Below are 16,396 nucleotides of genomic sequence, written 5' to 3'. Positions count from 1 at the left end.
ATTGTTCGTATCTTTAGATATATTTAGATATAGGTTAATATAGGTTAACACGCACGCTCTCAGATGAGCATGAGTGCTTTCATCTTATCCAATGGTTTGCTTAAAATGGTGTCAAATTGAGCGGTTCTTAGACACTACATACATGATTGAAGCAAATATGAACCCAAAAGCCAAAATGAGAAGTGAAAGCAAAAAGGACTGAAATGTGAAGGCTCCAAGGTCTGAAATCCGAGTAATGTGGTATTGTGCAGCAGTCAGGTTGCACATAGCAAAATTGCATATTTTGCAAAACGGATGCAAGTCTCGTCCTTTGCCACAACCAAAACCCAACACGACCGTCAACTGTTACAGGTATATCGAATCGACGGCTTTTGCCGAGTACACAGTATGCCAGTAGCAATGACTCATGAGAAACTAAAGTGACTGGTTGTAAATCACAATGTAAATAGATTTTCGGATCCACATCCGATGCTACAACATTCAGTTCAAAACTCCAAGCAGGCCGCCATCCGTCATGGAAGACCAATCAGTAGCTGCGGCCCCAGAACGACCACTTCTTTGCTGGCTTTCCAGAGGCGAAGCACAGGGTTCCTGAATTTGGGCGCGCAACACAGGTCAGCAGTTGCGTGATTGGAAAACAAACACTGCATGAATTTCAAAAGAATCGCAGAAGTTAGTAGTTGCTTCCACTACATAGCATACCTTCTGGAAGTTCTGGCTGATCGAATGGAGTACACAATGTTTTCGCAGCTCCGAGGTCCCCCTTGGTCCGAGCTTTCACATCTTTCTCAACTTCCTGTACAGGGAATTTTTTTTAAATTACATGGACATTGCAAGAGTTGAAATAGTACAATTGATAGGTCAAAGGAGCACCAAGAAAGGCCATTAGGTTAGGACTTTCAATTTTCCAAATTTGCAATCCCTTTTGAATACTTATATTTCTGTAGTATAAGCCAAGGACTAAAACATGATGCAATATTATGGGAACAGAGTTTCCCAAAAAAACAAAACCATACTCCCACTTCTATAGCTAGACATACACAGTGGCAAAAGTGAGCCAGTGACTCCTATTAGTTAATTGTCACTAAGGTTTCAAAGAATTGATTCATGACAGAAGGCAAATCTGATAAACAGTAAATATAGAAAAGATCGTGAAGTACCTCCTCATCACACCATGGAGCCAAGATCAACCTTTTGTTGTTCAGGGCAGTTGTGAATTCATCCCAGGTGTGGATGACTTCAATGCAGGCATCTCTCTTTTCTTTGGCTGTTTTGAGTAGGTTTGCTTGGATCTCATCCAGCAATGCTTTAACCTCCTCAACTAAATTGGCCGCAGGAATATCAACCTTTAGACCATTGTCTCGGCGGACAACGCGCACCTGAATACAATAGCATGGCAGAAAACATAAGAAAATCAGAACATTATTGCCACTCTGTGTATCTATCTGAGAGAAGGCAAAGATTGGTAGCTGGAAAATATGCATCGATTGGTGATCAATAGGGGAAAAAAGCCACCAAGGAACATCCTAAGCACCTTATCCTAGTCTCCAGGAACAAGTTACATAGGAGAGGAAGTGCTAGAATTATAGAACCACTAGTAATTCAAGCAAAAAGACAAAAGGTAGTGACGTATTAAACAAGAGCAACCTGTCAACTAACAAAGCTGTTTGTCTTTCAAATGGATACAAAAAAGCAGTAGTGTTAATTACTGCAGATAGTGCTAGAGAAAAGAAGCAAGACAGTAATTTATGTGGCACATGAATCTGTGTGAACAAGAGCCTAACAATACTAGTGAGTTAGTGACCACCTATAGACATGATTTTTAGAACTGGTGAGAATTGGTAATCAGTACCTGTTGGTTGGCCAGATCTTTTGGCCCAATCTCAATTCTCAAAGGAACACCTTTCATTTCCCAGTGAGAATACTTCCAACCTGGAGAGTAATTTTCACGGGTGTCCAAATCCGCTCGGAATCCAGACTCATTGAGAGTGTAAACAGCTGATTCGCATGCTTCCTTTATGGCAGTTGTGTCAGCATCCTTGTAAGGCACTGGAATCACAATTACCTGGATTGGTGCCACCCTTGGTGGTAATACTAAGCCTTTGTCATCACCGTGTGTCATCACCATCACTCCAATCTGCAAGAAGAGCATACATTACAAATGCAAACATAAATCATGCAGATACCATCACTCCAATCTGCAAGAAGAGTCTATACATTACAAATGCAAACGTAAATCGTGCAGAACACTATACAACCGGCAATCCTAGGCAAAAAAAGAACAATTAATCCAATGCACCATGTTTGTTAAAAAGCTTGCATGCCATTGCTATAAATTCTACAATGCTTGGAGTAGGCCTCGCCTGCACATCAGATACTGATAAACTAAATGTGTAAACAACAATTAAAAGTTCAATTTTATTTTTGCTTAATTTGGATGAGAGTTGTGCTAGGCTAACTCTAGTAGGTAGGGAGGGAGAATTAGGGGAAAGAGAGGAGCAGAAGAAGAGGTTCTGGAAGGGAGACCACCGATCTCTCCAGTCTTCAATCTTATGCCCTCTCTCCCCAATCACCAGCACTATTTTGAGCATGCCCGCTCCACTACTACTCAGGTGATTGTAGGTGAAGCAGGGGTGTTGCAACGTTACACTTGCCAACGATCTGTCAAGCCATGATGAGTAGCTGACTGCACACATCAGCAGTTCCTGTCATCTAACTACAGTGAGCTAACATACACAAGGGTTCCACAAAATTGCAGGCAGGTATCGCTGGGAGAAATTGTCTCGGTGAAAGTATAACATTTAAGCTATAATTTTGTTGGTTCAGGCTCAACTTGATGATTACATGACCCTACGTTCTGATTCCATGTTTAAAGCTGGGAAATGAGATTTCAGAAGAAAAATGTGAAAACAAAATGCAGTGTAACAAGGTTTGGAGTGCAATCCAGCTAGCAAAGGTCCATGGACATTTCCATAACCTCCAAGCAAACAAAAGTTTAGGAAGATGTGAAAGTAATTGCAAGGTGGAGCTAGTGACGCAATCACTCACGTTCTGGCTCAACTTGATGATTACATGACCCTACGTTCTGATTCCATGTTTAAAGCTGGGAAATGAGATTTCAGAAGAAAAATGTGAAAACAAAATGCAGTGTAACAAGGTTTGGAGTGCAATCCAGCTAGCAAAGGTCCATGGACATTTCCATAACCTCCAAGCAAACAAAAGTTTAGGAAGATGTGAAAGTAATTGCAAGGTGGAGCTAGTGACGCAATCACTCACGTTCTGGGACCTCCAATGCAAATTGATCTCAAGATGGCAAGGCATAACTTGTAGAAGTCAATTTTTAGGATACACTTGCTCAGTATATTATCAAATAATAGCTCTTAAACATATTTACCGGAAAAAAAATATTTGCATACAACATCTGCTTTCCATGGTTTCACTTGACAAGTGTATGGTGAAACAGTGGTTTGGATCGAGCTATGGTGATATATCAATTTTATTTGAAAATCTGAACCTTTGTTGACCCATTTATAAAGTGGTTTAAGAACCTAACTGATATCAGGTGCAAGTGTATGAGGCTGTGTACTCTATTCACTATATTTCAACAAGCAATGCATACAAAAAGAAAGCATCATGCATATTCGAGAGAGAAAAAAACAGAAAGCATCATTTCCATTCCGACAATGATTATGCATTTTCAACCAAATAAAGTGTAAGAATTACCGAGCGAGTTGTATATGCCCAAGAGTTTTGCCAAACCATTTCCCTTGCACCTTTCTCATTCTCAAAAGTGATATCAAACATCTTGGCAAAGTTTTGGCCAAGACAATGTGAGGTTGCACCTTGTATACCACGACCAGTGTTTGGAATGAAAGCCTAATAAAACGATATTTAGCAACAAGCATACAATAAATTACAGAAATTTATTTTCCTTTCCATCAAGGTAGTTAAGGAAAGGCTGTGTGCAGGAATGCGGCAACAATTTCCGTATCAATACCTCAACACTGGTGGTATAGAGTCCACCTGCAAATTTTTCCATCTCACTTTTCCTCCCTTTGGACACTGGAACTGCTAAAAATTCTTCATATATCCTTCTGTACAGTTCCAATATTTGGAGAACCTGATAATGCCACCATGGATTAAAATGACTGATCATCGTAAATGTTTATGCAATCATATTAGATTATTGCTACACAAACGGGTTGTCCATTCGATTCATCACAAAGGCTGATTCAAATAGTTTTTACACAGATCAACTACCTATGTAAATACAAAAAAGGTAAAACTTTAAATTTTCTAAATGCAACATGAGGATACTAATAGAATGTAATGTACAAATTAAATTAACGATATCAAAACAAGACCAACTATAGATTAATATCATCTAATCCCACATATAACATTAGGCCAGTTGCTACTTCAGACTGCATATCTTCTAACATTCAGAGTTTAATATTGGTCAAAATCAACTCAATCGTTAGTGTTACACTTTATGATAGACTCACCTACTAGTTGACAACAGAACCAAATGAAAACAGTGCAGAAATATGTTAACTTATTAAATACCTCTTCGTCTGCCTCTTCTTTAGTTGCAAAAGCTGTATGCCCTTCTTGCCACAGAAATTCACGGCTCCTGAAGAGAATAGTAGCAGAATGTTTAGCCCAGAACAATTAGGCTATCTACAAATGAGTTTAGCGAAAAGGAGTACCACAAGATTTGTACTTCAGTGTACATTTTTATGGTTATTACGATTTTGTAAATAGTAACAATATAAGTACAAGATATCAAAGTTCAATTTTGAAGACCGTGCCAAGTCAAATCATCGCTTACAAAAATAGAGAGAGAGTACATTATCCCATTTATTGAGTTCAAAAGGTGAAATTTTGTTTCAAGTTCACAAATATCAGAAAATTGGAAAGGACGCAGTCATGAGAAGATGAATAACTCAAATGGCAGGTGTTATGGGTATGAATAACTCAAATGGCAGGTGTTATGGGTACCGTACCAGAAATACCACACCGAACATTTTAACTAGTGGGGGGTGAAAAATTTTAGAGCGAGTACAGAAATTCTGCATTACTAAGTCTTCCACTGAACCATTTGATCCAAATTTTCTAGAATAAATAATCTCATTTGTAAGAATGTGGCAGAGCTATATAAGGCAGAGAGTAATAAATGCATAACCACATTCATAGGCCAACAAACGATGGGTACCTTATGAAAGGAGTAGGATTGCTAAACTCCCATCTAACAACATTACACCACTGGTTACACCTCAAAGGTAAGTCACGGTGGCTTCTTATCCATTTAGAGAAGTATGGATACATGACAGTCTCACTGGTGGGGCGGATTGCAATAGGAGCTTCCAGGTCAGATTTCCCTGATTTAGTAACCCAAGCTACCTGCATGATAAAGAAAAGAGAATATGTTACTTCCCTTACATAACAGAAAGCGGTATCAAGGTGAATAAAGCACTGATTACAAGGACCAGCAGCACTGGTGAAATTAGATTAACAAACAGATTCCATGAAACTACTACTTTGCTGCATGGCCACATCATAATGAACTAAAAACTTATCCCAAAAACAATGAAAATCTGTGCCAGCTGCCCAAAATCTGTGCAAGTGCCAAGACACTCCGTAGCCAACAACAATAATAGTTTATGATGATACAGACAAATTGACATTACTCTTTCTACTAATGGACCTTGTATATTCATGAGGGTACTTTATTTATTTGACATTGGCAATGACAACTAAACTCTTCCAAAATAGAACAGTAGCATAATGGTCACAAGGAGTTCATGAGATTGTGACCTTGTCTTTTCATGAGAGGAAGAGTATGGGGTACTTCAAAATTCTGATAAATCTTGATTTCTGATCTTTCACAAAAACTCATTCATAACAGAACAGAAAACACATTTTCCTGTGATGTCAGATGAAAATAATGATAAAACAGCTAGCTCAAGACAGTTTTGTGCCTAATTGCATGTACCCTTTTCATAATCATTGAGCTTTTATCTCTTCAAAAGAAGTAACTCTTACACATAAGCTTTTATCTCTTCAAGAGAAGTAACTCTTACACATAGGCAGGCTGAATTGAAAAATTAAATAAATACCCTAACTGGGAAAATGTGGAAACAGAAATGTAAAGGACAAGAGAAAAATGCACACCTCAGGTGCAAAGCCCTCAATGTGGTCCTTCTCCTTCTGTAGAACATTCTCAGTAACAAACAAAGGGAAATAATATGGTTTGAGCTTCAGCTTTTTAATTTCTGCATCAAAGAATTCCTGCACCAAACCAAATAGCATTTATCAAAGAGAACAGGATCGCGGTAGTGTTATTATGCCTTCACAAACAGTCTCTAGACACGGGTGGATATTTTTTAGCACTGAGATACTTGCAATTACAGAATTGGTAACAAATGATACTGATAGTTTGTTTAGAGGAAGGGAAATAGATCACAAGGAAAATGAAACACTGATGAGCAGTCAATTAGTTCAGTTGGTATTGAAAAACTTACTTTCAGCAGCTCCCAGATTTCCATCGCCCATGGCCTCAATATATAACAACCCGAGATGTCATAGTACTCGATCATTTCACTGTTAACAACAACCTGGAGAAACAAATAACAAAATCCGAAAGAATAAGGTACGATTTCACCTCAAAGACAGTGAGATATTTAAATTTCGATGAAAGAATGTGGCCATATAGCAACTAGTAATCACCCAACAATTCAACAGCAGCTCCTCGAAGATTTCTGTGTTCTCTTTGCCAAAAATGACCAAATAGAGCAACAGAATATCAGTTTCAATATGGTACATAATGGTATTGCTGCATCTCTAACAACAACACAAGACAGCCAATCCAGTTCCTTGCAATTAGGGTGATTTGGCAATTGCCATGGCAAGTTTCACTGTGGAATCTAGCCAGTTACGGAAATAATTCTAGTAGGATTTCCCCATTACGGATTCCATAGCGCTTAAAAGATAACTAGTAGAAGCTACATCCGCAAAACAAACACTAGAAGCATCACCAGCAACTAAATTTAGAACTGTACCAGTGTATCCGCAGCAGTTCCGCACCACAAACACTACAACCATCATTGGCAGCAAATCTAGAATTGTAACAGTGTACCCGCACAGCAAACACTGACGTAACGGCGTTTTTATTGTCAGAAAGGCCAAAACTGTTAGCCGCTGGAACGGCAACCCAGACCACCACATCGAATCCCGCCAGCTCTAGCAGTCAACGCCTTCAAATTCCATCCTCGTCACAACCCCACACCCAGTCGCAACAACATCAACCAAAACGGGACCACGCCCAGCACCAAATCTGCCGGCAGCAACCCTCCGCCAGAACGAAACGAATTAACACCCAACGCACCTCGGAGTACCACTCCCCGAAGTTGTCATCCTTCTTGTACGCCATCCCGAGCTTCGTCTCCTTCTTAACCTCCTTCTTCTTCCCCCCTGCGAGCCGGCACCCAAAAGCAAAAATCTCAAATCCAGCGAAAACCCAACACCGCCGCACGGAGACGGAGACGGAGACGACGACGACAGCGAGCTCGCACCTCCGCCGCCCTTGCCGCCCTTGCCGCCCTTTCCTCCGCCGGACGACATGGCTGGCGGATCCGGCGCGCCGGGATCCGGGAGGGAACGAGGAGCGAGGGCGGCGCACTAGGGTTTAGTGGCGGCGGCGGGCGGAATGGGGGAGGACTAAGAAGAGGTGGGGTGGGGTAGAGTAGAGTAGCGGCCACTCCAAGTCAGGAGTAGCGCGCAAGTAGCCAATCGGACAGCACGGGCAACGTTGGCCGTTGCGCGCGGGCCGGGATCTGTGGGCTCGGCCCACGAGTGACGTCACCGGGGTTCGGCGCGGGGCCCACGCGGCGGTGGGTTGGTGTTCGTAGACCGGGAGCAGGGATGCAGCTGCTAGGAACTTGAATAAACAGGTGGTATTTGGATAATTGGATAGGTTATTACAAAATTAAAAAGGGAAAGGACAGTGTCAGGTTGCTAATAGCAGGTGGGTTTAGTGGCCGAACCACTAGTCACACACAAGTGGCAACTAGCCTAGAAATGTTGAGAGAGGAGACAGAGGCAACTGGTTTGATCCCTAGTTCACTAAATTTTGTTTTTGACCTTAGAAATGTCTTCAATCGTTTGGTGGATATAAAATCTCTTGCCCAGTTCACTCTTACTTTCTATGACATTTTCATTTGTGACGATGTAAAATACGTCACAAAATGGTTGCGTTTATGACGATTTTTGTGAGACAAATTTGATTTATGACGAAAAAAATTATTTGTCATTAAGTTTTCCAAAAAACGTCATAAACAAGTTTCTTGCAAAACTATGACGATTTTTTTTGTGACACTAACACAATTTGTCATAATTTTTGCTGAGTTGGACTTGTTGACTGATCTTGCCTGCTGACATGGCTGCCACGTGTCTGTATTGTCCCCACATGTTAGTATTGGACCCACAAGTCCAAGAATCTAACCTGGCTCTACCCTTGAACGCAGCCAACGCTCCTAACCATCTAGGCTACTGTATACTTTGTTTAGGATTACACTAGTAGTTCTATATAGCACTTCTGAGTTCGTTAGATCTCTAAGCCGATGCTAGGTCTTTCCAGCCGCGTAGAAACCGGGGAGGTGCGGCTTTCTTCCTCCCAGATATCGCCGTTGCCCCCATTCTTCCTCTCCACCTCAGCTCCCGACGCCTCCTTGCCAAACCACGTGTGGATCTCGCGCCAAGAACTCCGCCTCTCCCTCTCTGCTTCAGCTGTGATCCGTCCTCCTGTGGTCCTCTGCTTCGTCATCCCTGCTCCGTCCACCTGTGGGCCTCTGCCTCATCATCCGTGCTCTGGAGGTCCGCTGCAGGTGTGGGCCGACGAGGGGATCTGCAGGAATTTTCACCGGCGCCGCCCGAAGCTTCAGGCCGGCAAGCCGCCATGCCCCCAGGGAGGAAGGTGCCGCTAGCCAACTCCAATCGCCACCCTGCCAACCCCAATCCCAATCCCCACCCTGCTAACCCCAATCCCCAGCCCTCAACCACAACCCTCGGGAAGACGGTGACGCCGGCGGTAGCAGATGCAGCACGCCCATGGTAGGAGCTCTCACCAGGGAGGAAAGCTGCCGCTCATCTACAACAGGAGGTCGCAGGTAACTGCTGATCTGATTGAGATGTTTGGGATTAGTGCAGAGTCCGTTGTTGCCCCTGGCTAATCAGGGCGGATCCGTTATTTTTTTCTATAATTAGCAGTGCTGGCAGATCCGTCGTTGCCCCTGGCTAATCGAAATCAATGAGGATTCGTTGTTTTTTCTATAATTAGCAGCGCTGGCAGATCCGTCGTTGCCCCTGGCTAATCAGAGCGGATCCGTTGTTTTTGTCTGTAATTAGCAGCACTGGAAATCAGTGAGGATCCGTTGTTGCCCTTGGCAGCTGCTGTGCATCATTGCATTGTTTTTATATGTACATGAACGCTAGTAGAACTCATCGCTCTAGCTATTGTCTAGATTAGAAAGGTAGTGCTGATGAACTCTGTTAGTCTTATGACTGCTGTTAGTCAAGTAGATAATTTAGTTTTTGCTTTGACTGTTTCCATTCTTTTACTTCGGTGCCAAATGCTTACCTGTACTAGTGTTGTGCCCACGCATTTGTCCCCACCCTGATAATGCAAGGGTGGATGCTTGCTTGACTTCCATAGCTGCGGCTTAAACTTGATCACGGTTCATGACCTCTAGTTTTGACTGAGAAAATAAATCGAGTATGGCAAATTTTGTTTGGTTCTTTTTGTCTGACCGTAGGTTAATGGCTAGTAGCAGTTTTTGTCAACAAAGAAGTCTGGAATGCCTTTTTCATTGTGCCTTTGTGGTCTTTTGTGTTGCATCTGTTGTTGCTAAAATATACTTTTAATGAATGTACAGCTGCACCTTCAACTAACTATGAGAAAGTAAGGGCTCAAAATATTCTAGAGAACCACCGAGTGTTTCGAAGCCTTGGGATTACTTCTTTGTCATCACTAGTTAAGAATGCGCATGCAACTGTGGAGGATGAAGGTCCTCAAAAATCAGGATCTGAGTATGAACCTCAGGCTAATGAGGGATATGAAGAAGAAGAGGTCAGCAAGGTGCAATTTCTTTTGAGTACACTACAATATTTGTGTAATGAATATTATCTGCAGTTATGCTAATTATTCCTGTAATCTATTAGAGTGTCCACATACATGCTAAAGGAAGAAGAGGATCAAAGAGGGTGATGGTACCTAGGCAGCAATGTGAACCTAGAGTCACAGGGCAAAGGACTGCTGCCACCCTAAGCCTGACTGCTTCCACAGAAGATGCATTGGTGACACCTAGTTTCCCAATACAAAATGAGGACTTGAACCCTATTGGTGATGAAGGCAAGTGATTAATTTATATTATTAGTACATGTTTTTACTTCAGTACATGTTTCGAAGTAATTAACTACATTTGTTCACCCATTCAATCTTGTTAGATGCACTCGCTGAAAGTTTAGAGCAAGGACGAAGAGGAAGAAGCATGGGACATGGTTTGGATAGGATAACCAGAGGATTAAAGAGCAAAATATGCATCAATATATCTAAAGGGAAGAGACGGCCGAAGGCACCAATTGAATCGGCAAAGTTTGCATCAGAGGGTGGAATCACAATTAGAAACTATGTACCAATCTTTCCACACTGGAAGCATTACAAGGAAAAAGACAACGAGCCTGAAATTGCATAGTACATTAGCAGACCTGCTGTAAGTCATGTTTGTATAATTGACTTGTTCAAAATCTGTTGTTTTCTCCATTGTATTCTCAGTCCCTAATGTATGTTGTTCACTAGGGGCAATTCACCATGCATACTAGAACTAAGGCAGTGAAAGATGCATGTATTGATTTGTTAAAGGGTGGGCAATGATAGATGAGGTACAGGCTGAAGATGAAGTATTTTAATAGGTTATCAGAAAATCAGGTGCCGAAAACATCGCCAGTTAGTTCCATGACAGATGAACAGTGGCTAGCATTGGTGAACATGTGGTCAAAATCAGAGCAAAAGGTATCACTAACATCTTGTTATTCATTGAAAATTTCTTCTTGTAACACATGTAACACAGTTCTACCTTCTACAGGAAAAGTGTTCCAAAAATAAAATTAACCGTGAGAAAGTGCAGTTTCAGCAACGGACAGGTTCACGGTGCTACATAGCAAAAGCTCATCTTGCGGTAAGGAACTTGTTACCACATAATCTATGTTAGCTTGTCATTTATGCAATAGCTTGCCATGATCTGTTCATAGGTATTATAATTTTTATGCACTAATAATCTATAATTGATTCAAGCTTATAGTTTCAAATTGGTTCCTCATCATTTTAGAAACAAGAGAAATTTAAAGATTCATCACCCACTGCGATTGACCTTTTCAAGGAAATGCATTGTAGCAAGAAGACAGATTTTAGTGAACAAGTAAAGCAAGCTATTGTAAGTTGTGTTTCCTTTTTATTGCCTCTTTACTTTCATACACTTGAGATAAATGCTAAGTGCACTGTATAACTGATTACCCATTAATTATTACAAGGTTGATATGGAATCAATCATCGCTCGACTTGTAGAAAATGGAGAGGAACTGAAGACTTGTATCGAAGCTGTGTCTCATGTTCTACCAAAAAACAGTTTCTTCCTTGGTAATGTTGGCCTCAGGATACCATTAGTTAGTAACAAATCTAGAGGTGGGATACCTTCTCAAGTTCAAGATCTTTAGTTTGAACTTGAGAATGAGAGGATAGAATCAGCAGAACTGCGCCTGCAAGATGAAAAACAATCACAAGAAATGGAAAAACAGTCGCAAGAAATGGAAAAATAGTCCCAGGTAATTGACAGCCTCAAGAAGTCCACAGCCGAGACAAATGCGCTCCTTCGTCAGCTGATTTCTTTCAACAAAGGTATGCTCAAATCCTTCACTCTTTCTTTTTGGTAGATGACTTTGAGGGTATTCTCGTTCCTGAAAATTAAGTTTTGTATCACATGTGTTCCATTCACTGCTTGAACAGGTGGGCTGGAAAAAAGAAATTAAAGCCATTATTCAAAGGGCAATTGGTATTCTTTCTTTTCTTGTAAAATTTCTGAACCACTAACTATTGTGTTGGCTAATAGCTATTCATGAATGCTAATCTTAGATTGTCTATAGAAAGTTGGTTGTCTTCTCTGTAACTAATAGCTTAGTTTTGCTTTTGGTAGAATAATTTAGCTTTCGGTGCTCTTCTTGCACCATGTTCTTTTTGTTGTTGTACCATGTACCTTATTGCTTTCATAAAAAAAAGAGAGCTGCACAGATTCTCTCACTTCTACTAGGATTAGCCTTTTTTAGTGCTAGGTGAATGTAAAGTAATAGCTTGTGCGACGTCGAAAGGGTCCTAATGTTGCTAGATGGCTTGTGTGCAACGTCGATGTTACTAGCCTTTTTAGTGCTAGCTGAATGTAAAGTAATGGCTTTTTAGTGTTAGCTGAATGTAAAGTACTAGCTGAATATTTAGATTGTTACAACCTCTAGTAGATGGTTACTAGATGGTTTGAAATTGATTCTAATATACATATCTTACAGGTACCGCAAGGAGAAAGGTGTAGCATGGTTGGAGGCTGCAAGATCAAATATTTTGGGATGCAGTTCGTAGCATGGTTGGAGGCAGCAAGATCAAATATTTTGGGATGTAGTTTGTTTGATCTAGATAAACCTTGTAACTATTCTAGTTTCATACTTGGGATACGTATGTTGGTTGGCTATTGGGATATATTTTGAAGTGGATGATTATGTGTTTGTTGTCGCTATTTTGTTGATATATGCAATTGGTGATAATTTATTATATCATTTGTGACATTTTGTTCCTTATGTATGATGTTTTGAGTTATAGTCTATGACGTTTTAATTGTTTTGTTTTGAATTGTATTTAGCCCAAATACAAATGGGCTTTACTCAAAACCATATTGGGCCTTGTATTGGCCTAGGCCTAATTGGAAACCAGCCCAGATACACAAAAGCACTGCATGGGCTGACTAATTATTTGTGACGATTAAATTCATCACAAATCCATTTGCCACGTCAGCGGCCACGTCAAACATGACATGTCATATGCCACGTGGCAGTGCCTTATTGATTGGTTTATGACGTTTTAGTGACGACTTATGACGTTTTATGTCATCATAGATATTATGACGAATATTGATTCATCACTAAATTTTATGACGTTTCTTAAGTGGAACGTCACAAAATGCATTTAGTGACGCACTTTCTATGACGATGGGTATTTCGTCACCGTAGCATCATAAAATGCATTCTATGACATAAAAACCACTATTTATGTCAAAAACAAAATGTCACAAAAGGTCAAAATTCTTGTAGTGTCACTTTTGTGCTAACGCTTTTTCCAAAAAAATATTGGCACAACACACAAATAGTATTTGTTGTTAGTCCAACGAACCTATATTTGGGCTTGGCCCGCAAGACTAACTCATGCCAAACTTTTTTTTCTTCTATTGTACTATTGTTAAGAAGCCAATCATAGCTTATCTGGCTTGATGGCCAATTAATCCTGGACAGAACATATAGCTCCTTAAACAATGTCCACGAAGGCATGGTTGTCAAGCTCCTTGGCACCCATATTGACATGCACTAAGTATTGTTCTTGTCTTTATTTGTCCAACAAAAAGACTAGCACTAAACTTATGGTATTTGTTCATTAATTGTATGCGCACCCAAAGCATACAGAAATATTGGATGATGATGGATAATAATAACTAAGTTGGGCATAATAAAGTTGATAAAGGCAAAATGTAATACAGTTGTTTTTTTTATTTTTGTCATGGAGAGATAGATGTTGCACTTTAGCTCATGTTTTTTTAGCTGGATAGTAAGGGTCACTAGATCCCATGTGGTAGGTTATTAATACAGCCAATTATAGCTAATTTTAACATACAAATATTTAGGGTATCGAATCACATGGATCAAGTGGAATGTCTAGTAAGCTAAAGTTTTTCTTACTAAATTGAACGCTACCGAGGTTGTGATCAAGAGGAAAAGTAAATCTTCTAGTATTACTTAAATTAAGATTGTGATTAAAAAGCAAGTTATGTTAGTTCTTTGTGGCAAAATTTGCCCACTTGTCTTCAAGTCGACTCAGCTCCTGGTGGCCCATTCTAAATTGCACTTCGCAAATAGAAGGTTTGTGATAAAAGAAAATGCAACGATCAGCCACTACTAGTAAAAGACTATCAGTACCGGTCTACAAGGGCCATTAGTACTAGTTATGCAACTGATACTAAGCAACCGAGATTTAATCAACCGAGACTCAATATTTAGGACCGGCTTGTCACATCTGGTTTTGGAAAGAAATCAAATGTGCGCCAGGATCAAATTTCGCACATATGATAGATTATACAAGTATATACTCGAAACAATGTCATAATAAAATAGAGTATTATAATACTCTATTACATGACCGAAAGTCTTAATCTTAGACGAATAAATAAACATTTATAACTAGTAGCAGACTTCAACTTCACAGGCAGATGACCGGGAGATATACCCCTAGCACTCTTCGAAATTTTCAGGGAACTCCGGACAATTATCTTATTCTGAGCAGCATTGATTTTAATAAAGTAAGCATGAGTACACTTATGGTTGGTACTCAGCAAGTGGAGTAAATTATATGACATGCAAGACTAAAATCAAGAATAAGCTAACATGGTTTGACTGCGATAAGTATTTTTAGTTGATCAAGTTTATTTAGCAAGTATTAGCTAAATATAAGTATATACCAACCCTTAAATAAATAAAAGAGATAAGATAACAATAATAAATAAAGAACATCAATTTAGATCATTTTCAAGTTCAATTATCCTGTGAGGGTCCAAACCGCTCGTAACCGTGAGCACGGCTAATATATCAGTTTTCACTCCGCAGAGGTTGTACACTTTACCCACAACTCGTGTTTTCCTTGATGCCCGGGTTTGTAAAGCCCTTAAACACTTCCGAGGTGAGGGCAAAGATTCACTATGAATCCTTTACAAAGATTTCCTAACTTATGATAATCCCCTAAGATTTCAAGTCAAAGTGGTCATAATTCTCCCTAACGAGGCAGACGCCTTAACCAGGATCATATCACACCCTTAAGAGGACTGACTTCTACCCCGACGATGCAATCCCTCTTGCTCTTTCGGTAAGATAGGCTTAAGCTAAAGTTTCTAATTAATTAGCCAAGATCAGAGTTATGTAGTATTGTGGTTGCACTATTTTCCTGGGTGGTTCTCCATTTTCCAATTAATGCAATGATCTTAATTATCACCATAAAGTATTCCTGAATATAAAGTTAAATAAGTGTAGCATGATTTTCAGGTTATTCTACCAAAGTCTAAGTAAAAGCAACTAGCATAGCAACAATATAATTATAACAACCCAGGTTTAATCAACGAAGTTCAAAAGAACTAGGCACATGCTTAGTTTGGCATCCATCATATTCTAGACATATGCATGCATATAAAGTAAATGTGTGTATTTATAAAAATTATTAGGACTGGAATATGACCAAGGACCACTTGCCTTCGCCAAAGTATGGCTGCTGCTCAGGAATGTCTTCAAAGCCTTACTCTTGCGGACCCTCGAACTGCGCACCGTCGATCGTAATACACAAGTACATACAAATAAACAAGTACAATAAATAGGAAACAGTACACCAAATAATATAAACAGAGCAAAACATCGCTATAAAGCTATTGTATGCGTTGCAAGGGTCGCGTGAGCGCGAGAATCGATGACAATGCAGAAGTTATGGCTAAAACATGATTCTAGGGGCTTATTTGTAGAAGATTTGAAACTAGAAGGGCTCTGGGCAAAGAAACCGAGGGCTAGAACATAATTAAATCTTAAATCTAGGGTTTAGATTGAAAAATAGAGGGGTTAGGATGGCAGGTTCTATTTTAAAAAAGGATAGGGGTTTGAACAGAAGAAAAATAATCTATTCGTGGATACTTTTGAACTGCAGAGGACTGCGGGTTGATTTCGATAGAACTCAGGGGCTTATATGCAAAATACCCTAGGGTTGACCGATATCGGGTTATTTGACCCCGATCTAGATCTAATCTAGACCGTCAGATCTGGATCGGGCGGCTGGCGGCTGCGGGGCGGCGGCGCTGGTGCTGGCGGCGGCTCGCCAGAAAATCGCGTAAACGCGACTCCGGCACGGTTTCGACTCGGGTTTGGCCTGGGAGAAAGAGAGCGAGGAGGGGAACGCGTTTAGTGGGTTGGGACAAGGCACCGGGGGCCGGGGAAAGCGGAGAAACAGAGGGAAAAAGGGCCGGTGACGATGCCCACCTCCACGCGGAGCTTCGGCAGTGGG

At 40.5% G+C, this 16,396-nt stretch overlaps 1 protein-coding gene across 1 annotated transcript; it reads right to left on the bottom strand.

The window, feature by feature from the left end:
* Positions 1-206: 206 nt before the first annotated feature.
* Positions 207-7,742, bottom strand: LOC112885846 (proline--tRNA ligase, cytoplasmic). Its single transcript, XM_025951522.1, has 12 exons — positions 7,575-7,742; positions 7,388-7,473; positions 6,525-6,617; positions 6,175-6,291; positions 5,216-5,403; positions 4,567-4,633; positions 3,998-4,120; positions 3,724-3,876; positions 1,853-2,137; positions 1,161-1,379; positions 703-796; positions 207-591 (listed from the first exon to the last, which is right to left on the bottom strand). Exons 1-12 carry the CDS (start codon positions 7,621-7,623, stop codon positions 527-529), a joined length of 1,539 nt encoding a protein of 512 aa, XP_025807307.1. The 5' UTR covers positions 7,624-7,742; the 3' UTR covers positions 207-526.
* Between the last annotated feature and the right edge of the window lie 8,654 nt (positions 7,743-16,396).

This window comes from Panicum hallii, chromosome 3 (genome assembly GCF_002211085.1).
Source record: "Panicum hallii strain FIL2 chromosome 3, PHallii_v3.1, whole genome shotgun sequence".
Taxonomy (NCBI): Eukaryota; Viridiplantae; Streptophyta; class Magnoliopsida; order Poales; family Poaceae; genus Panicum; species Panicum hallii.
Note: the sequence above shows the minus strand (reverse complement) of the source record. Positions and strands in the feature narration are given on the sequence as shown.

What these genes read in the sequence shown, in the direction of transcription:
- LOC112885846 (XM_025951522.1), bottom strand. Translation starts at nt 7,623, where the DNA reads ATGTCGTCCGGCGGAGGAAAGGGCGGCAAGGGCGGCAAGGGCGGCGGA. An exon ending in AATCCTACTCCTTTCATAAG is followed by an intron (nt 4,634 to 5,215) that starts GTACCCATCGTT and finishes TATTCTCTTCAG; the next exon opens with GAGCCGTGAATTTCTGTGGC. An exon ending in TCTATACCACCAGTGTTGAG is followed by an intron (nt 3,877 to 3,997) that starts GTATTGATACGG and finishes TCGTTTTATTAG; the next exon opens with GCTTTCATTCCAAACACTGG.